Source organism: Pipra filicauda, unplaced genomic scaffold, assembly GCF_003945595.2.
Source record: "Pipra filicauda isolate LSUMZ 115617 unplaced genomic scaffold, ASM394559v2 scaffold266_size1643727_pilon, whole genome shotgun sequence".
NCBI classification, from domain to species: Eukaryota; Metazoa; Chordata; class Aves; order Passeriformes; family Pipridae; genus Pipra; species Pipra filicauda.
The window spans coordinates 885580-906821 of NW_024104383.1; the positions used below are offsets into that span (position 1 = coordinate 885580).

Genomic DNA, 21242 nt, shown 5'->3' on the forward strand with positions numbered 1-21242 from the left:
GTGACAGGCAGCCCCCCCACCCCCCCTGCAGCAGGGTGACATCAGCTTCGCTGGTTTTTCCCTTTCTGCTTTCACAGTTTTCCATGTTCCACGGCCTCCGTGCAGCGAGGATGAAGCGGGAGAGAGATGCTGCACTCGTGTGAGGGGAGACCCAGGTCCCCACCCACCGGCGGCAGGAGATCCTCCACAGCAGCCGCTGGGGAGAGAAAGCCCAAGTGTTGGTGCGTGAGCTCCCAGAGAGCTCAGGAGGGGCCGGGGAGCGCGGGAGGAGCCGCAGAGGCAGGGGCAGGGCACGGCCGGAGCGGCCCCTGCTCCACTCTTGGATGCAGAAATCCATCGTTTCCATTTCCCTTCTCCTGACTGTTCCTTGTTTCACCCGGCAGCACGGATGAAGAACAGTTGGCAGCTCTGGGATGCAGGGATGTGATGGAGAGGGATCAAACCGGGCTGTCACGGGGGCATCGGGATCACTGCCCGCAGTGGCAGAGCTGCCGTGGGGCACGGTGGGCTCCAGCTGGCCACGGCCCCCCAGACCACCTCTGCTCACCACGGGGGTCAAACTGAGGGAGCAGAGGCAGCCAGGTGTGTTGGGAAGAGAGAAGGAAACCTGGGCAAAGCAAACAAAGGAATGTGAGCCCTGATGGCCCCCTGAGAGCAGGTGACAGCGGCTGGCAGAGCTGGCACAGGCTGACCCTCCACCCAGGGGCAGGAGGGCACGAGCAGGTGAAGGGGCTGCAGTAAGTGGTTAACAGGGCTCTATCTCCCCCAGCCCACCCGTTTGGGGCAGGGCAGGCAGGATGGCATCTCCCCTTTGCACCAGGGAACACCATTTCCTGCTGAAGCAGAGCTCGTCTCCTGTTTCCAGGCTCCCAGACAGTCTGTGCTCCTTTGCCCAGGATTCATGGACACCCAGGAGCAAGCTGGGGAGCAAGGAAGTCCTGGGGATGCAGTTCCCGGGCTGTGAGGGGCAGCAGGGCTGTGTCAAAGCAGTCAGCCTGTTCCCAGCTCAGCACACAGACCTGCAGTGCCTGGTGCTGGGGGCTTGTGTAAATACATCCCTGTTCTTCAGAGTCAACAGCATTTCTCCCTCCTTCCTCAAGGCAGAGCTCGCTGCAGATGAATAAATGAGATGAGGAGCTTGTGTTGTTCACTGCCCAGTGGTTGTACACCCTCTGCCCCCTCTGGTGAGGGGCACAGGTGCCAACCCTGCCCAAAAGCTGCAGACCCTGAATTTCCCACCCTGTGTGCTCAGGAAGCAGAGGCACATCGGGTGCTTGCATGGCTCGGCACATCCCAAACACGGTTAGGCTGTTTAAATATTTCATATTCCTGGCTGCTGGCTTTCAGGGAGAACAAATTAATTCTGTTTCATGTACCCAGAAACGGCCCACATCAAACTGCCTTCCTGCACAGTTGGTTAAGCAAAGTTTGTGGTAAAATCCTTGGGGTTTTGCTGCTTGGTTCCCAAACCATCTGGTCAACAAGTGACTTCCATATCCTATGACTCTTGGGGAAGTGGTGTTGATCCCCCCTGCTATTGATCCCATGCAGGGGGGATTTCCCACTGCCTTCCAGGCTGGGTTGGTGCACAGTGAGGTCGAAGTGGTGGCAGGAGCACAGGGACACTGCCACCTCCACATGTGTCACCAGGGTGCAAAGGGGAGCTCCGGGCCCTGGGCAGCCAGGCAAAAACTTGGAGATTTAAGGACAGCATTGCATTTCTGTGCTGGATAAAGAAAGCAAGACCCAAACTGAACAGCAGCAACACCAAGTTGTGAGCGATGGGCTCGAGCTGATGCACGATGAAGGCTCTGGGGAGAGCTCAGAGCCCCTTCCAGTGCCTGGAGGAGTTCCCACAGAGCTGGAGAGGGACTTGGGAGAATGGATGGAGGGACAGACCAAGGGAGCAGAGCTAGATGGGATATTGGGGAGAAATTCTTCCCTGTGACGGTGGGGAGGCCCTGGCATAGGTTGACCAGAGAAGCTGGTGCTGCCCCATCCCTGGAAGTGTCCAAGGCCAGGTTGGAACAGCCTGGTAACACAGCCCAGCTCTGGAGGCAGAGCAAAGCCAACCCTCTCCCATCCCTGGGCTGAGGCTGCAGCACCTGCCTCTTCTGGGCTGCAAAATAATTCTGCTTGTGCCATGGCAAACTCCAGCTGCTCTCCCCCAGGAGCTGGATTTCTCTGCAGCCTCCTTCTCCCGAGGGATGGCTGGTTTTATATCCATCATTCATCACATCTCAGAAAAATCATCTGATGATGAATTCTTCACCCAGCCCTGCCAGGAGCCTCATTTAAATAACAACGAGGCTCATTAACAGCACAGAGCTGATCCCTGCACAATGATTTCTTCATTAAGCTTTGCCTGGGAGGGTTTTCCTCCCAGCCGAGCCAGCAACCCCTTCCCTTACAGCCACTCTCTGCTGCTCCACATCCACGGGTGCCAACGGGCCCAGCTGTGAGCAGGGGTGTACCCAGGGATGCTCCAGAGCCTGTTTTGTCAAGAATCCTCTCTCCTGGGTGTCTCAAATCCTGGGAAATTCTCCGATGGATGTTCCTGCGATGGCTTTGGCCTTTGTCCACTCCCAGCTTATCCTGGCACAGCCATTGGTCTGCCCTGGGCACGTAAATCCCTGCTCACAGATGCTCCACAGAAAATCAGTTGGCTCTTCCCTGCTGGTTCCTCCAAGTGAGCACGGGGCTCATTTGGTTTGTGCTGCTGGGGCATCGTGCCCTGCTCCCTTTCCCCAGCAGCTCCACTCCTGGCTCTCTCCAGCTGCTCCAGTCTTTCCCCAGCACAAACAAGCCTGGGATGAAGCACAGGCCCGTTAGCACCGGGTGGGGGTTGCTGTTTCTCACCGCATTTATCTCATGTTTTTTTTTCCAGTGGGGATTATTCCAGCTTGAGGGGGAGCAGGCAGGCAGGAGCTGTGGGCCAGACATGCCGAGGTCCTGCCTCTCTGTCCTCTGATGTCCCACTGGCCACCCTCCCCTGCCCCACAGTGGGTGGGACTGTGCCTGGGCAGGGGGCTTGTGGAGGCTTTGCAGCCAGGGATGAGGGTTTCCCTCCTCCATTCTCCATTCCTCTCCTTCCTGCTGTTTCTGCCTTCTCAGTGGCCTTACCCTCGACAGCCTGAGCACACACACACACACTTGCCCTCAGTGAGGACTGTGGTTGCCCCTGCTCAGCTGGCACCCCCCCGTTCCCCAGGCACTGAGCCCACCCCAGGTGACATGTACCCCCACTGCTGGTGGCTGCCAGGCTGTGGATCCTTCCTTACACACAGATTTGTGTCACTGGAGCATCCCCAACACCCTGTGACAGCTGTGACATCCCCCTTCCTTCCAAGGAGAGGTGACCCTGGGAGCTCACCCCTGGCTGCACCACTGACACCACTGCCATCTTCAGCTGTGGCATCACGACAGGAGGAGAAGCAATGAAAAAAAATGGCAGACACAGGACAAGCTACCTGTTGATGAATTTCCAGAAATATTTGAATAAGTTTCATTAAAAAAAAAAAAAAAATCCCCCAGAAAGATCTGGTGCTTCACCAGTTTAGAAACCAAAAGAATTTTGGAATGGAAAACATTCGCATGAGGTTTTCCCTCCTCTCTAATGAAATGACTGGGGCTGGTTTGGGCCAGCAGTGCCTCAGCTGCTCTTGGGTTTCGTTGGCCCCAAGGGCATCCCCGGGGCAGCAGGTGGGAGGATGTGGATGCCCAGTGGCCCCAGGGTGTCCCCTGGGGGCCAGGGTCCTGCCCCAGCCCCTCACACTGCCCACCCCAGCGCAGGGGAGGGGAGGGAACCAGCACTGGCCGAGTGGGAATTCTCTGCAGTAAATCACAGCAGGTTGTTTTACTCCATGAGCTCCGAGGTTTATTTATCCCTCCCTCACGCTTGCTCATCTGTGTTTGTCAGCCAGATCGTACCAGTTGCCATCTGCAGGAAGCTGTAAATTGTTTTCTGGCTTTTCCCTATCAACCGCAGCTCCTCCAGCTCCTTCCTGCTCCCCTCGGAGCTGGGAGCTCTGAAGCACCTGGGAACGGGCAGGAGCCATGCCCTGCCTGTTCCCAGGTGCTGCAGAGCTCCTGCTGGGGTCCTGCACGTCTGGCTGGCCACAAAGCTCCTGTCTCCAGGTAGTTTTTCCTTGGACACCAGGCCATGGCAAACCCTCTGGCTGTGCCCAGCCCGGGGCTGCTGTGGTGTGCTCAGGTGAACATCTCCCTGTCACTCACAGGGGTCACACTACTCTCCTTCTCTATTTCTTTTCCCAACCTCCCCATGAAACTCAGTTGCTTCCCTACCCCCGGGGCAGAGGACAATCCTCAAGATGTCACCTTGTGCTTCCCAGGCATCCTCCCTGCTCCAGGGCGGTGAATTCTCCACAATCCCAACTCAGCCTGGATCACATCCATCAGGTCCTGCGGGCTCCTTTATCACCGCACATTTGGATATTAAGGGCCATCCTGCTGTTCCTCCCGCCCCCCCGTCCCCAGCCCGATTCGTTCCAGGCAGAGTTTCCTCTCCTGAAAGGACTCGCTGGTCTGGCAGTAGGTACCTAAATGTAATTAAATTCCGCTGCTCTTTCCGCTGGAAAGGGAATGCTTTAGGGGAGTTCCCTACCCGTGGGACGCCCCCATTCGTGGGATCCCACAGCCGTGGGACCCCCGCCCGTGTCTGGGGCGGCCCCGGGCATCCGCGCTCCCTCCGCTCCGCCCGGCTCGGGATGTCACCGTTCCCATGGCAACGGAAAGGCTGCAAAAATAAAAAAGTAGGAGATGGGAAAAGGAGCTGAGGGAAGAGCCAGAATGGGGGGGGGGGGGGGGGGGGGGGGGGGAGGAGGCGAAGGGGGGGAGCAGGGGGAAGAGCAGCCGTGGGGGGTTCGGTACCCAGAGGCCACCCCCTCCCCACAGGGACATCTCCGCCACGCCGGGGGAGGCTCAGGGTGCGTGAACCACGGAGGGGACCCCGCACAACCCCTGCGCCCACCCACAGGTCCAGGAGGGAGGGACCCGGGCCCGGCACCCCCCCGACCGGCAGGATCGCCGCTGCTGGGGCAGGGGACGGTCACCTCCCCGGCACTGCACAGTGGCAGCCACGTCCACTGCTCAGAAACCAAACCCGCGCTGTGAGCGGCGCTGGGCAACTCAGCAGCTCCTGCCCAGACCTCCCTGGTCCCCTTTTGGCTGCGCCTCACCTGAGCTGCCAAACCCTGCTGGTCCTGCCCCCCCCGCAGCCCAGTGTGGGGACCCTGGTGCAGGAACCTCATCGCAGGGACCCTGGTGCAGAGCCCCCAGTGCAAGGACCCCGTGCAGGGACCCCAGCACAGGGACCCCGAGGAGATGACCCTGATGCGGGGACCCCGGAGCAGGGCCCGCTGCCCCACCTCACCCGGCACTGCCGAGGCTCTTTGCCACCTCCCCACTGTGGTCGCACAGCAGAGGAGGCAGCACGGAGGTGCTAATTCCCCCTCGATTAGCAGCCCATGGATTCCTTTATCAGCCCTGTGCTTTACTGTATCGTGTTGATCATTTTGATGGAGCATTTGTTTTAATTTCCCAAATGAGGAAGCAATCTTGTAAATATTGTGCAGTAATTAAAATGGCTATTTATTGTGCAGCATTCTGGCTGTTGCCAGCACAGAACATGATTAGCATTCCCCTTCCGCCGAGCCTTTGCTCCAGTCCGGCAGCTCCAGACGGCTCCGGCCTCCGGCTCCAGTGTGGGAAGGGCTGGTGACACGTGCCTGGAGCACCTCCCCACCCTCAGGTCCTGCTGCTCGGGTCCTCACTGCTACAAACAACTGGAGGTTTGATGTCACCCAGAAGCTGAGGAACACGGCAAGGAGAGAAAGGAACGCTCGCTGTTGAAGCAAAACCCACTCCTTGGGGTCCTGCTGGTGCAGTGGCTGTGAGCAAATCCCTGTGTTGGGGACAATGGAAGGGCTGGAAGGGGAGTCTCCTGGGGCAGTGATTCCTCGGCCAGCTTTGAGCTTGGGTGAGGGGGTTCCTGCCTGCTCTCTGCCCCCTGACCTGATCCATCCCCACTGGCATGGGAGAAGGGTGCACATCCAGACAGAGGACCCTGGAGGGATCCATGGCCCCAGGAGCAGGGGCTGCTCACAGGCTGCTCACGCACCTCCACCACTACCCTCACACTCAGCCGTTTCTCAGGGTTACCTGTCTGAGCCCAGACTGTCACTCTCACCACATTTGCATGAGCACAAGTGAGTTCTCCAAAGCTTTGCCTGCTGTGGTTTCTGTCTGTTATTTCCTCTTCACAAACATTCAAAGTGGCAAATGCTGAAAAAATAACACTTGGAAATAAATGTCTGCCCAAATCCATTTTAAACCCCCTTTAAAATGTAAATCCTTCAGCGATGCCGGGCACAGAAACACTTCAGAGCCGGGGGAAGCGAGGCTGGATGTCAGTGGGGGTGCAGGGAGGGGATGAAGCCCCCGCTGCCACCAGCGGCTCTCTTCCCTCTCCAGCTGAGGGAAGCAGGGCTCCAGGGGGAAGGGGGGCTCCGGGGGGAAGCAGGGCTCCAAGGGGAAGCAGGGCTCCGAGGGGAAGCAGGGCTCCGAGGGGAAGCAGGGCTCCGGGAGGAAGCAGGGCTCCGGGAGGAAGCAGGGCTCCGGGGGTCCCAGCCCCCACACTGCCCTGGTCCCAGGGGCACACCTCTGTGCCAGCTCCTCCCCAGGGAGCCCGAGTGGGTGGCCTGTGCCAACAAGAAGTGAAAGATCTAGAGAATGAGGAGTAGAAACAGGAGCAGGGTGGGAAGGAGGAAATAATCCCCTCTCCCCACATTTCCTTTCCTTTCCGTGCTCCAGAGCCTCTCCAGCTCTGCTGTGGGAAACAGGTCTGGGACCACTTGGGGGGGAGCTGGAGATGTCCCTCCCTGGCCCCGTGCAACAGCCCAGGTCTCTGGCAGGAGCCCCGGAGCTTTGCATGTGGTGGGGAGGCTCGTTAGTGCTCTTTGCATACCTGCTGATGGGTGGGGGGGCTGCTCCAGCTCGGGGCCTTGCTCGGGGCAGGAGAGCAAATGCAGCAGTGGAGGCTGGCACAGTGCTCCGGGGCTGCATGGTGGCACAGTGGCGAGGGACATGGCATGGTGCCAAGGGCCCTGGCATGGCAGCAAGGGACATGGCAAAGCAGTGAGGGACGTGGCACTGTGATGAGAGACATAGCATAACAGTGAGGGACACGTCACAGTGTCGAGGGACATGGTACATCATCGGGGACATGGCACAGCGGTGAGGGACGTGGCAGAGCCATGAGAGATGATGCCCAGTCTGGGGGCACAGTCCTCAACCCCATGGGCACCATCCAAGGCCAGGAGGGCAGGAGTCCATCCCCATCCCTGTGCCCGCTGATGGTGTGGCTGTAAAAGCTTCCCCAGAATACATCCCGACTCCCACTCCTCCATCCCTCGCTCCCGGCTCCTACATGCAGCTGCCAGCTCACGCGCGGCACTGGCTCCGCACGTCAGCGCCCACCTCCGCTGTCCCCGCGCCCCCGGCCCTGCCCACGCAGCCACCCAGCACCCCGGCCCGGCTGAGCACCCCCGGGAGCTCCCCGTGGCACTCGGGCAGCACCGAGGGCTGGCACGGACACTGGGAGATGAGCTCGGGGTCCGCCCTCCGCAGCCACTGCGGATCCGCCCGACGGGCAAAATGGGCTCAAAGGATTCATTCACCTTTCCTTTTCAGGCTGTGATTTCTCCAGCTGCAGAAAACCTCTAGAGCCGAGCAACAGGAGAATTCCCAGATGCTCTCATGGGGCATGTTCTAAAAGCATTCATCCATCCTACCCTGCCACATTTGGGCACCTCAGTGTGCTGCCTCTGCTCGGGGATACTGCTATTTTAAGACCAGGCTTTGGGGGAATACACTGGCAGCCCCCCTAATCCTGTTGGGAGAAGGATTTGGAAGGGAAAACTCTGGGAGCTCCTCCTTTCCAGACTGCAGGAGAGGGCAGACAGGCAGCAGGCACAGGAAACAGCTGGGTGTTGTTCTGCCCGGATGAAAAGCCTTTCGTGCAGGAACACGGCCCGGTGAGGCCCCAGCACCAAGACAACCCCACCACGGGGACAGCCTCGCCCAGCTCCCAGCCCTGTGGTTCCTCCTCGTGTCCTGATTGTTGCTGACACGCAGAGTTATCCCTCCTTCAGCCCCTGGCTCCCCACTGTCCCTCCCTGCAGGCGAGACCAGAGGTGCTCGGGCATCGGTGCAGCAGTGGAGCCGGATCCTCCCAGCCAAGGGACTCGTGTGCCGGTGTCTGGGCTCGCCAGGACCAGCCCCTGGCAGGCTGAGCTGTGCTGCCCTGGGTGTGGGCACAAAATGATTCTTGCCCAGCTCTGTGCCAGGGCGGGAGCATCCAGTGCTGCCCCTCGCTGCCCCCCAGCTCCCCAGCCAGGAATTCCCTGTTCTGGGGGGGCTGCAACACAGCAGATCTGGGGAAGGGGGGAGGCTCATTTCCACATTCCCGGGCCACACATCAGCACTTGCAGTGCCAGGAGCTGCCAGCAGCCGTGTGCCCATGGCCACCAGCTGGGGACCAGGGACCGGCTGCGGGTGGGGGCACAGGGCAGGACATGAACCCCCCCAGAGCTGCTGCGAGGCCGAGGGTCTCACAGGGGAGTGGGAGCCAGCTTGGATTGGGACCAGAAACCAAAGTCAGGGCCAGCAGCCGAGTCGGGCTCAGCCGGTGCCGGCCGTGCTGTGGGTGAGCAGCTCAGAGCGGTGGCTGTGCCACAGACCCGGGGCTTTGGCAGGAGCCTCTGCCATGGCCAAGGACCTGAGCGTTCCTGTGGCTGGGCTGGCACGGGGAGCCCGACCACAGGGAGAGCACGCCTTTACTGCCCTGTTCCCTGTCTGTCCAGGGTGTTTATCCAGAGTGAAAGAGCTGCAGTGTGAGCGCAGGAAGGGCGGGGGCAGAGACAGGGACACACAAACATCCTTCTGATGCTGCTCCCAGAGCACACCCCGATTTTTTTCCCTGTGTCCCCAAAGCACTGGTGCCAGACACGGCTGGCAGTGCCCAGCTGAGCACGTGCCCAATGTCTGCAGAGCCTTTGGCATCCCTCTGAAGTGCCCTGGGCTCTCCCAGCTTTCCGTCATGAGGAGGTGAGTGTTGGTGTCCTCAACAGCCCCACTCCACTAGTGACTCCACTAGTGACTCCACTAGCGCCCACAGCATCAGGGCCCTGTGCCTGCTCTGCTCCCGAGCAGCATCTCCATCCCAACAGGAGCCATTTCCATCCCAACAGGCACCCAGAACCTGGAAAACACCAGGCAACATCCCAGGAGATCTGTGTGCCGAAAAAACATGGTGCAGACCCGTGTCCAGGCCTGATGCAAATTTAATTGAATGGGAATGAGATGTATTTTATGTCCTTAAAGCACATTAAGTGCTCGGAAGTTAATTGGTATTTAATTAGCATATATTAAGCACTTTAATAATACTCAAGGAAAAACAACGTGGCGTTACAGATGCTTTATCAAAAGTCACCCTGACAAACGAAAGATGAATGTGCTGAACACAGCAGCAGCCAAACAGGGAGGCACTTGGGGCCGTGTCCCCTCCTGTCCCCCCTGCCTGGGGACCACAGGCAGCAGCATCACCACCCAAGGGGGACCTGCTGAACCCCCCTCTTCTGCACCCACTGGGTGAGGTGCCTTGGAACCGGGGTGCAGCAGGGAGATGGGGTGAGGGACAGAGCTGGGGAGCAGGATGGAGCTGGGGTGCAGGAGGGATGGGGGTGCAGGAGGGATCAGAGTTCAGGAGGGATGGGGGTGCAGGAGGGATCAGAGTTCAGGAGGGATGGGGGTGCAGGAGGGATGGGGGTGCAGGAGGCCCCCCGTGCAGAGGCAGCCGCAGCCAAGCACGTTTCCTGCGGGGCTGAGGGGCCGAGCATCCTCTCAGAAGGGGAAGGGGGGAACCCGTCACAGCCCAGTGGCCTCAGCCCCGCTCCCACAGACCTGCACCCTGAGCAGGGGCAGGTGGGGTCCCCGTGGTGACTCCCCACAGCACCAGCTCCCACCAGTAGCTGCTCCCCCCAGGCCCCCTTTGGGGAAGAAACAGTGATTCTGGTCCATGTTTGGTTTGGCATTTTTTGTGGTGTTGCCATGACAACCATCCCAGTGACATCTTCATGCTGTTTGTCTCCTTCTGAGGGTTGCATCATTTTCCTTCCTGAGCGAGCAGCTGCTGGTTCCCGGGCTCACCTGGGGCCCAGGGTGCCCCTGGGCCCACGGCCCCCCCCAGCCCCCGGAGCTGCCCAGGGCAGGGGTGCAGCAACCCCCCAGCTCTGAGCCAGAAATGCTCCAATCCCGGCATTCCCTCGCTCCAGCATCTCTACAGCACTGTCCTCTGTGAGCACATCTTTGTGTCTGTGTCCCTGTGTGGGTCACCTCCTGGGCTGGGAAGTAGAAAACAAGCTGAAAATAGAGAGGTGACATTGGCAGGGCTGTGCCAACCCCACGGGGACAGGGGAAAGCTGGGAACTGCCCTGTCACAGCAGCTGCGAGGAGCTGCCTGTGGAGAGAGGGACAAGCATCTGCCTCACGCCGGGGTTTCCTCCAGACTGCTGGGGAGGGGAACAGCCCGAGCCCAGCACGCAGCTCCTGCCCTGGGAAACGTGCCATTGCCCCACTCAGGGCAGCTGGGCCCTCTCCTACTCCTGCCTCCTCCTGCCCTCCAGCCCCATTCGTGGGCAGGGTGGGGGGCACAGCTCTGCCAGCACAGCCCCTGCCCCAGGGCCAGCCCAGGGCATTTCTGAGCCGTGCTGGGAGGGGCTGGGAAAGCAACAGGCATTTCCAGGGTGAAATGTTTGCAAAATTCAGAGGGTCTAAATCCAGGGAAGAGAGGGGGTCCGGGCTGGGGCGGGGAGTACTCGCAGTGACACCCTTGTGCCAGTTCACCACGCAACAAGCCCCCGGGGGGGGAACCAGTGAAGCCCCCGGGGGAGGCTGGGGAGGCCGCAGGATGAGTCAGGGCAGCTGCTGGAGGGGACGGATGCCCGGCTGACGCAGAGCTGCTGTGCTGGCTCCTCTCCCCCTGCCCACACAGCTCCAGCGCTTCCCTTCTGCCGCTGCTCCTGCCTATGGCAGCACCCCCTCTGCCAAACAGCCCCCCTCCCCCTCGGCCCCTGGCCCCCCCTCTGACAGGGGAGGGATGACCTGCCCTGAGCTCTGGAGGGGTGTTTAACTCCCTCTGCCCCCGTCCTTCTGATGCCCAGAGGGGCAGAGATGAGACTGTCCCCAAAGCTCCCTTCTTATGTCCCCCTCTGTGGGAGAGTGCATGGGGCAGGCCAGGGGCAGGAGCTGCTTGGAACATCCTGGACAACCTGAGTGGGGAGCAGCAGTGCTCACTCAGAGGGCACAGGGCTCCCTGGCATCGAGATGCCCAGGGACACCTCTGGGGGATGGACACTGTGCACGGTGATGCCGAGGGAGGCTGGGGCACCACAGGCATCGTGGCTGCTCAGAGGGGGCTCACACTGAACTGGTCTCATGGCAGAGCCCTGGCACCCACGGCTTGGCTGGGGGGTCCCACCCTCCCTCCAGCGTCCAGGGAACCATCGCTGGGCCACAGGTGCCTGGAAGATGCAGAGGGGAGGCAGGAAGGTGAGGAGGGAGCAGGAGCAGGAGGTTTCACACAGGCTGTGCAGGTCAGGGCTGGGTGCTCGGCGTCACCGCAGGAGCAGGCGCGTGCTCCGGTCACCCATCAGGAGCCTTTGGGGAGGCAAAAGAGAGGAATCCAAGGTCAGCCTTTCTGCCATTGCAAGGGAGCAACAGGGACACAGTGATGGCAGCAGCCCAGCACCAGTTGGAGCTGGATTCACCACGCAAGACATGGATGGAGCAAACACAGGGATTTGGGCACAGGTTGGAACTCTGCTGTCATCCTGTCCTCATGAGAAGGAAAAGGGAAAGGACTTTCCAGCCCTTGGATATCTTTCTGGAAAAGTGTCTGCTTGCAGTGCGGGTGCAGGGAGCAGAGCAGCAGCACAGGGGGTACAGGGGGTCAGTCTGCATGGCCCCACTCCCCACCCTGCCACAGGCACCACGTACCTCACCAGCACAGCGACCAGGAGGGCAGCGACCATGGGCCCTACCCAGTAAACCCAGTGGTAGTCCCAGTAGTTTGCCACCAGAGCTGGTCCGAAGGCTCGGGCAGGGTTCATGCAGGCTCCGGACACGCCGCCCCTGGAATGCAAACAGAGTGGCTGCATCATTGTGGAGGGACACGGGACCAGCACCGTCCCCTGGCTCAGACCACCCTGGTCCCATTCCAGCACGGCTGCTTGGCCATAGGGATGGTTTTCCTTGGCAGCCCAGACTTGTGTGGCTGCTCAGCTGCCACACAGGGACCAGCCCAGCCCCGGGAGCGGCCGCTCACCAGCACCGGCCTTCACTCATGGCACTGGCAAGTTACTGGGGAAAACCCAGAGTGAGGTAGAAGCACCAGTGCCAAGTTTATTTTGGGGCATCCCAGGAGTCAGGCTGTCAAACAGGGAAGGCTGCATGCCATGCACAGGTTGTGGAGCAGGGGATGGGGATGGAAGCGATTACAGGTTAAAGAAAACTGCAAGGGATAAATATTTGCCAAGAGGTTTGTGCTGTGTGTAAACGTGGGCTCGGGGTCCCACTAGAGCAGGTGGGCACTGCCTTAGCCCAACACCCCCTTAACATTCCTAATTGCATGTGCTCATTATCCCATCACAGAGGCACCGGAGCTGGGCTGCTCTCCCGACACATGGAGAAAGCTGCAAGCTTGGCAGCACTTCCAGCAGCCATGGGGACATGAAGGACATAAACCCTCTCCTGTTTGCTCAGGGCTTCCTACAGCAAACATGGCCCAGGGGGGCCTGGGGTTTATCACCCACCACTGGTGCCTGTGATAGCTGCGCCAGCTCCGGTGCCACGCGCCAGGATGAGCTGACAGACACCCCTGTGCCTGGCCAGACTGCACACCAGGGCTCTCCCAAAGCTGCCAGGGCACCCAATGGGCTCATTTGACTTCTTCCTGGTGTGCCCAGCTTGTCTCAGTTTCCCTGGACAGCAGGGCCTGTGTTGTGCTGCATGAGGGCATGTCCCATCCCAGCCCACCCCATCCCACCCCAGGCACGGGCACTCTCCTCCCTGGGGCACAGTTCAGCTGGCTGAGCAGGGCAGCCCTGACTGTGGGTGTTCAGAGCTGCCCCTGGGGCTCCAAGCACCAGCTCCATCCCCACAGCCAGCGGTCCCACCCTGACCCCCTGCCTGGTGACATCAGCTGCCGGAGCGGTGGCACTGGATGGCACCGTCTGCCCGGCAGGAACGGGCACAGGGCTCAGGAGCTCACCCTGCCAGGATGTCGACTGTGACGGTGAAGCCAATGCAGAATGGTGCCAGGGGGGTCTTGGTCTTCCCGTTGACGGTGCCCATGCAGACCACCAGGACCAGGAAGGTGGTCATGACGAGCTCTCCCACGAGGACAGCCGGGACCTGCTCGTCGGCCGTGATGCCCCCGAAGGCTCCCCCGCTGGCGTTCCCGTAGCGCTCGCTCGGTGCCACGGCCTGTGCAGGGGGAGCCCGTCGGTGCCCTCCACGCTCCATTTGTGGCTTTACCGGGCATATGTGCTCACTGTCAGGGCAGCGTGGGCGGGCGGGCGGGTTAAAGAGGAGCTAAACTCAGCACTTGCCTCCTGAAAGCCAGCCTGGCAAACACCAACTCATCGGCAAAGGCTCTTAATGTCTCCTGGGATAACGAGCCAGGCACTGCTCTCCCGGCGGGATGAGCCTTACCCAGTCACCCAAGGGGTTGTAGTGGCCAGACCACTCAGTGCAGGTGGGTGCTGGCTGCCAGCGTGGTGGGCATGGGCAGCACCAAACCTAAACTGACCTTGAGTGCAGTGCCGGAGGTACAAGTGCAAGGAAACGCCGTGTGAGAACACAGCAGGGGCTGCAGGGGACCATGTGTGTCCTTCTGTGCCTAATTAGTGTAGCACAGCAAACCTCTGGAGAACAGCTGCAGCTATTAATTAGTTAATTAGCCTGGCCTTAGAGCCCGGGGCTGCGGCAGGCTGAGGTGGTCAGGCCAGCTCTGTCAGAGCAGGGGGGGAGTCCCTGTGTCCCAGCCCAGGGTGGAGAGGACCCCGGTGTCCATACCTTTACCAGGCCAGCTCCTATCACCCCTCCACAGAGCTGGGAGAGCCAGTAAGGGATGAGCATCGTCATGTTCAGCCCCCCCACCAGCCACACGCCCAGGGACACGGCAGGGTTGAAGTGGCCTCCGCTGCAAAGAGAGAGGAGCATCAGCAGGGGTTCACTCCCGGCACAGGGTTCCCTCCCCGGGGCTCACCACGGGCTGGAGCCACAAGTGCTTTTCCAGTCCTGTTGTGGGAAGGTGCCACATGCTCCAGAAGAGCAGAATCCAGCTGTTTCCTCTCTCTGCAGTCACTGCTTCAAAGCAGCAGCATCATCAGGCTGGACACCCAACCTGTCCTGCAGTGCTGGCAGGGGAAGTTTGAGGGACAGGGTTTGGGGACGGGTCTCTGGAGACCCCCAGGAGCTTCCAGGAGCTCTGGCAGAGCAGGTGTGGGGAAAAGGGGTCTCTCCCAGAGCTACAGGAATGCCCAGGGGGGGCTGGTACCCAGCCTGGGAGGTCACACATCTCCAGGCAGGCAGGGACAGAGCAGGGCTGTCAGGTTGGGCACCGCAGTACAAGACCTAAATCATTCATCTTGAAAACCACAAGCATGACAGAGTCAGAGACCCTCTAATTAAAGCAGATTATCATGAGACGCGCTAACGAACAGGTTTCATAACCAATCAGCCCTGATAATTGCTGGTGAGGGATGAGTCAGAGTGTCTGGGAGCGATAATCACACCTCATTCCTCAGCTGGAATTCAGACCCATCACGAGAGCAAGGCATTGTGCTGTTCAGGGCAGCAAACGCTTCAGCTGGGTGGGGTCTGGGCTGTGAACACCCTCAGGACAGGAGGGAGCCTGGGGGCTGAAGGAGGACCTGGCTGCAAGCAAACCCCAGCCAGAGCTCCCACCTGCCTGGCACGGCTGGCAACCTGGCTAGGGACCCCCATCCAGAGCCGGGCCCCTCTCCAGCCTCTCTGGACACAATCCTTCCCTGTGAGGGTGGTCAGGCCCTGGCACAGGTTGCCCAGAGAAGCTGTGGCTGCCCCTGGATCCCTGGAAGTGTCCAAGGCCAGGTTGGACGGGGCTTGGAGCAACCTGGGCTAGTGGGAGGTGTCCCTGCTCATGGCAGGGGGTGGGACTGGATGGGCTTTTAGGTCCCTTCCAACCCAAACCATTCTGGGATTCTGTGTGAACCTGACTTTAGGTTAAAACATCTCCCTGTGCAGGACCCTGAGATGGCTCCTCTTGGCTTCAGAGCTGATGGGGGACCCCCAGGACTCTTCTGCAGCCCCTCACCATAAAGCTCCCCTGTCCTGCTCCCCTGGTTCAACCAGGCCCAGGGCTTGGGGTGCAGTGGGGTCTGGCTTGGCTCTGCCAGCACAGGCACCACGGAGTCACTGAGTCCCCACTGCACAAAGCTCACCTGGGGTGTTTTCCCTGCTGATAAATGATCAGTCAGCTTGCTCTGGACTCCAGGGCTTGTCCATGATCCCATACAGGACACCCGGGACAGCCTGGAGCCATCCCATGCCTGGGCTGTGCAGAGCTGACACCAGGGAAGGGAATAAAACTCAAGGACTGTTTCAGCTTCTTCCTTGAGGATAAATCTATATCTTAGCACCAGACAACACCTTTTTCAATGAGCAGGTTTGTCTAAATGTTGCTTTTGGGGAATTGAAACCACTTGTAAAGGGGATCTAAATCTTTCACCTGCAGATACCCAGGGGAGTAGCACACTTGGGTCAAAATGTTTTGCTCTGACATCCTTGTGAAAGGAATTGCCTCAGCTTTCCAGAGAATCAGAGAATCATAGAATGGTTTGGGTCGGAAAGGACCTTAAATATCTTCTCGTTCCAACCCCCAGAAGAGGATGTTTCTATTTCAGCTTTGACAGTTTTTATTAAAAGGGGCTAAGAATTAAAATGGTCAATCCAAGGCAGGTGAATCCCCTACAAACCCACAGCATTACGGGTGCCACCAAAGATGCCACCACCACCACCAGTGCCACCACCACCACCACCCCCCCAAGCAGCCACACCACTGACCAGGGGCTCAGTGGCAGGGCCGGGGTGCTCAGGCACCGAGATTTGGGCAGGGAGGGTCCTAAGGGTGGTGTGTGGGAGCCCCCAGCATCCCCCCTGCCCACGTGTGGAGCTGTGCAGGCGCTGCAGTGGGGTGTGTGTGCCACCCCAGCCGGGGGGACATGCAGCCCCGGTGCCAGCCCCCCTTACCTGATGTCCCCCAGGACGGCGACGGCGGTGCCCAGGGCCAGCCCGTGTGCCAGGGCGGGCTGCAGCCGCCCCGCGCCCCCCGCGTCCTCCACCACGGCCAGGCAGCCCACGAAGATGAAGAGGGCAGTGCCCAGCAGCTCGGCCACGCACGGCTGCACATGGTGCTCATACCAGGGCGGCCGCCAGGCCTTGGCCTTGACCTCCATGTCCAGCAGCTCCCGCCCTGCGTGGGCTCCATGCTCGGCACCGGCCATGGGGGCACGGCGGGGGCGGTCCGGGATGCTGCAGGGCAGGGACTCGGTCTGGGGATGCTGCAGGGCAGGGAGTCAGTCCAGGGATGCTGCAGGGCAGAGCCTCCAGACACCACACCTGCAGGACTGAGGTGCAGGGCCAAGGATCCTGCCTGTCCTGCCACGAGGCTCCCCCGGACCTCTGTGAATGGGCAGCACAGGGGAGGCTCTAAAATATGGATTGGATTTGCATTGCTAAGAAAAAAAAAAAGGAGAGGGGCAATAAAAGCTGTTGGGCCGGCCCCCAGGGATATAAAAACTTATCACTGCCAAGCCTTGGTTCAAGGCTTGGGGGGATTTTTCCCTTGGATTTTTTTTTTTCTTCAGTTTTAGGTTTTTATGCCAAATTCAGGATGTGATTCCTTTCATGCAGAGCCCTGTGTGCAGCCCAGCTGGCCTCCTCACCTGCCTGTGCTGCCAAGAGGCAGCACCTGCCAGAAGGGCCGTGGCATCGGGCACACGGATCCAGCAGCACGCTGGGAAATGGCTGGAGCAGCTATCCCAGAATCACAGACTGGCTTGGGTGGAAAGGGACCTTTAAGAAACAGTTCCAACCCCCTGCCATAGGCAGGGACAGCTTCCACTAGACCAGGCTGCTCCAAGCCCTGTCCAACCTGGCCTTGGACACTTGCAGGGATGGGGCAGCCACAGCTTCTCTGGGTGACCTGTGCCAGGGCCTCCCCACCCTCTGAGTAACAACCGTCAGTCAAAGTTTCCCTAAACCTCAGCCCACGTCCTGCCCAGAACTCCCAAAGCTGGGGGCCTGTATCCCTCTTGTACTGCTCTCAAATAAAAGATGCTGGCAAGGGACCCAAGGGATCCACCAGCAGCTCTGAAAATTGGCATTGATCATAACACTTAAACCCTCCCTAAATCCTCCTTACCCCAGCAGGGATCACTGCCTGGAACACCAGATTCAGCCAGGGCAGAGGGAATAAGGGGACAAGTGAGAGCTGGAACCACTGTCCCACAACCCACAGCTCCCAGCACAACCAGTTCCATTGGGAGGGATTTTAACTTGGGCAGAAAGAATACAGATTTAAATTATTTTGGGGGTATTAATTATAAGATTAATATAACACATATCCAGTGATGGGCACAGCTGACGCTGCCCGAGTGATGCCAGCGCAGTGCAGCTCACCTGGAGCAGCAGGAATGTGCCCACCATCCAGGCAGGGATCAGTCCAGCCCCCCAGGGTGTCCCTGCCCCGTGTCACTGCCTTGAGCAATCGCCTGCAACGTCCCATGTTTGTGGTGGGTGATTAAGGATTGCCGTTTATAGATTTTTTTCTCTCGTAAGCAGGGTAAAGAACGCCAGGGATGGTTTATGATGTTGTCACAAGGCACTGGGGATGGGAAGGAAATTTCCACTTGCCTGTCTCTGTTGCTGGCCACACCACAGACAAGGGGCAGGCCAGAGAAGCCCAGTCCAGGCCCCTCTAAATGAGCCTCCAACAAACCATTTCCCCTCCCAAGAACTTGGTTCCTACAGACAAAAGCTCTTGGCATCAGGTGATAGAAACCACTGGGATGTGGAAGTGAGGGCCGACTTGGGCTGGTCTTTGGGCTCCTGTGAACCCTCTGCATGGACCTGTGGAACATGGCTGGGACCGTGCCCATACTCTGTCTCCCAACAGAGTGGTGGCTTTGGAGCACTGGGAGGTCACAACTCAAAAGTAAGGATTAACCCTGTGTCCTTGGCTTTTAAACATTTACCATTCTTGAGGGAGTGGGATGTTTGCCTGAGCCTTCCAGAGGAAACGCTCCATGTTCATGCAACAAAGGAATTAATTATTACTGAGCCCAGGCCTGCAGCAGGACAGAACAAAGGAGCAGCCCTGAGGGAATGTATTTGCCCTGGTGTTGGGAGCTCCAGCCAAGCAGTTCTGCAGCCAGAGCCAGCCAGTGCTGCCCGGGCATCCCGTGTCTGCCATGTGGGACTGAGGCAAAATCCTTGGAGAAAGCAGCCTGGGAAATTTCAGTGCTGTGCAAAGCCCTGACTGATTTGTTTTGGAAGATTAGGGAGAGGGAAGGTTTTTTTGCAGGGCCATGGCTGATGTGCCACTAACCCAAGAGCCCAGGGAACGTTGCTTCTCCCTAACTACTGCTGGGCATGAGGATGGTTCCAAGGAAAACCAGCACTCCCTGCACACAGTTCCAGTTAACCCAAAAAACAGGGACAAAACCAAACCAATAAAAGTAGGATGATATTTTCAACACCTGCCAGCTCTGACTCCTAAAGCACTTGAACACATAAATCCTCGGGGAATCTCCTGATGGATAAGCGAGGCCGGGCGATCACCTGGCTCCTACCAAAGGGGCAGGACCAGCCATGGAGGAATCAACAAAAGTTTCCAGCTGTGCCACACCAGGAGGTGCCAGAGCAGTGTGCAAGGAGAAGGGTGGTGGGGCTGCTCAGCAAGGTCACAAGTCACTGCCAGCGAGAGGAGGGTGGGCAGAGTGGGGGACTGGAAGGGCACAGCATCCCCCCAGCACTGCCCAGCCCTCCCACAGCCAAGGGCTCACAGCAGCAGATACCTGGCCTGGATTTACCACCAGGGACTGGCAGAGGCCCATTGCTCTCGTGTTAACCCTGAACTGTGACTTTCCTGCACCTACAACTCCTGAGCATAACATGTTTTCCAGAACATCTCACAGGTGACTGCTCCAGATCCAGTTTAAGCTACAAGGCCAGGTTGGACGGGGCTTGGAGCAACCTGGGCTAGTGGAAGGTGTCCCTGCCCATGGCAGGGGGTGGAACAGGATAATCTTTGAGGTCCCTTCCAACCCAAACCATTCTGGGATCCCACACCTCAACCCAGCCATCCTCCTGTGTCCTCCTGAGCAGAGGCTGCCCCAGCACCTGCCTTGTGTTTAGAGGTGCCACAAACACGTAGAGACAACAGCCCTGCTCTGAGCAGCCTTTGCCCCTCACGGAGATGAAATCCTTGGCACTAAGGTTTGCTTGATAAGCTACATGGAAACTCTGCCCGTGGGAAAAGGCGTGGGGATGAGAACAGATAAATCTGTTCATATTAACAGACACTTATTTTTGTCCTTGTTTGGGCTTGCACCGATTTGTTAAACAAGTGACAACAGCAACTGTGTCAATGAGAACAGGAAACGGTGGGACCAAACACGCCACAGCTTCCAAAAACCCTTTTTAGGAATCACAGAGAACATTTCCCACATCCATCTACCCCAGCAGAAAAGTCAGAATACCCCTATTTTATCCACCCCCTGTGTTTCATTGTTTCCCTTTGCTTCCTTGTGCAGATCTGCCACCTTTCCTTTGCTTTTCCATACAATCCAAAGTACCCAAACTGGGGTTTGTATAGAAAAGCAGATTTGGGGATTGGAACTGGATGATCCTTAAGGTCCCTTCCAATGCAAACCATTCTGGGGTTCTAAACCCAAACCACTAAAAATCCAAAAAGCACATAAGCAGACTCTTAAGGACATGATCAAGTACCATTAACAGCTAATCACAGAATCCCAGAATTATTTGGGTTGGAAGGGACCTTAAAGAACATCCAGTCCCACCCCCTGCCATGGGCAGGGACACCTTCCACTGGACCAGGCTGCTCCAAGCCTTGTCCAACCTGGCCTGGGACACTTCCAGGGATCCAGGGGCAGCCACAGCTTCTCTGGGCAACCTGTGCCAGGGCCTCCCCACCCTCACAGGGAGGAATTTCTTCATAATATCCAACCTAAACCTCCTCTTTCAGTTTGAAACCATTCCCCTGTGTCCTGTCACTTCATGCTCTCCTAATGCTTAAGTGCTCTCTGTGGATCAGTGCTGGCACATTACAAAGGCCCCAGTTCTGCCTGGATTGCTATGAAAAAGTTATCAGGAAGAATTTTGGTGCTGCGGGACGTGCTGCTGCAAGGAAAGACCCCAGCAGAGCCAGCATCAGGGTCAGCTCTTTCAAAGAGCCATAAAGAAGCAAAAGCAATTCCTTTGACACTGCCTTATCTTTCCATGTTTATCTTGGAGACGGATAATCCCCACGATTACTCAACTGGGGCTGAAGGAGAACTGGCAGAATGATTTGCAGCTCGGAGCTGTGGCACAGGTGAGGTGACCTCTGCCCCTCCAGAGAGCCCACGTTGGGTAAGAGTTTCCCTTCAGATCGCTACCGTAACGCTCCAGCGCCGATGGAAATTTCCAAGGATTCCTAACGCAGACTTACCCCTGTCTGCTGGAAAACAGGGACAGATTTGGGTCAGTTCTGCACGCACAGACTGGTTTCTGAAGAGGGAAAACAACCAGTAGGATGAAGCCACACTTAGACCTTAATTCCGGTATTGAACATTCATAGTTCTGGTATTTAGTGTTAAAATCCCCCAAGCTCTCACAGAAGGGACGGATGCTCTGGTCCCACACACACCTGCACATCTCCCCTGCAATGACCTGGCCCCTGTTTCCCCTGCCTGTCCTGTCAGCCCAATGAGGATGGAGCGTTTCCATCCTCAGCCACCACATTTCCTGTGCCCTAGCAGCACAGAGACCTGGAAACTCCTGTCAGCTCAAAACAAGGAGCTGTAACTCTGCAGAGGGGTTGAAATGCTGGGCACTGA

At 58.5% G+C, this 21242-nt stretch overlaps 1 protein-coding gene and 1 long non-coding RNA gene across 2 annotated transcripts; both read right to left on the minus strand.

Moving 5' to 3' along the window:
- Positions 1-5611: 5611 nt before the first annotated feature.
- LOC113995747 lies at positions 5612-7046 on the minus strand. Its single transcript, XR_003543516.2, has 3 exons — positions 6986-7046; positions 6181-6303; positions 5612-5829 (listed from the first exon to the last, which is right to left on the minus strand). It is a non-coding gene; the product is annotated as an uncharacterized LOC113995747 (long non-coding RNA).
- A 4626-nt stretch (positions 7047-11672) lies between these two features.
- AQP8 (aquaporin 8) lies at positions 11673-16625 on the minus strand. Its single transcript, XM_027736164.2, has 5 exons — positions 16372-16625; positions 14155-14281; positions 13349-13563; positions 12076-12210; positions 11673-11736 (listed from the first exon to the last, which is right to left on the minus strand). Exons 1-5 carry the CDS (start codon positions 16623-16625, stop codon positions 11694-11696), a joined length of 774 nt encoding a protein of 257 aa, XP_027591965.1. The 3' UTR covers positions 11673-11693.
- Between the last annotated feature and the right edge of the window lie 4617 nt (positions 16626-21242).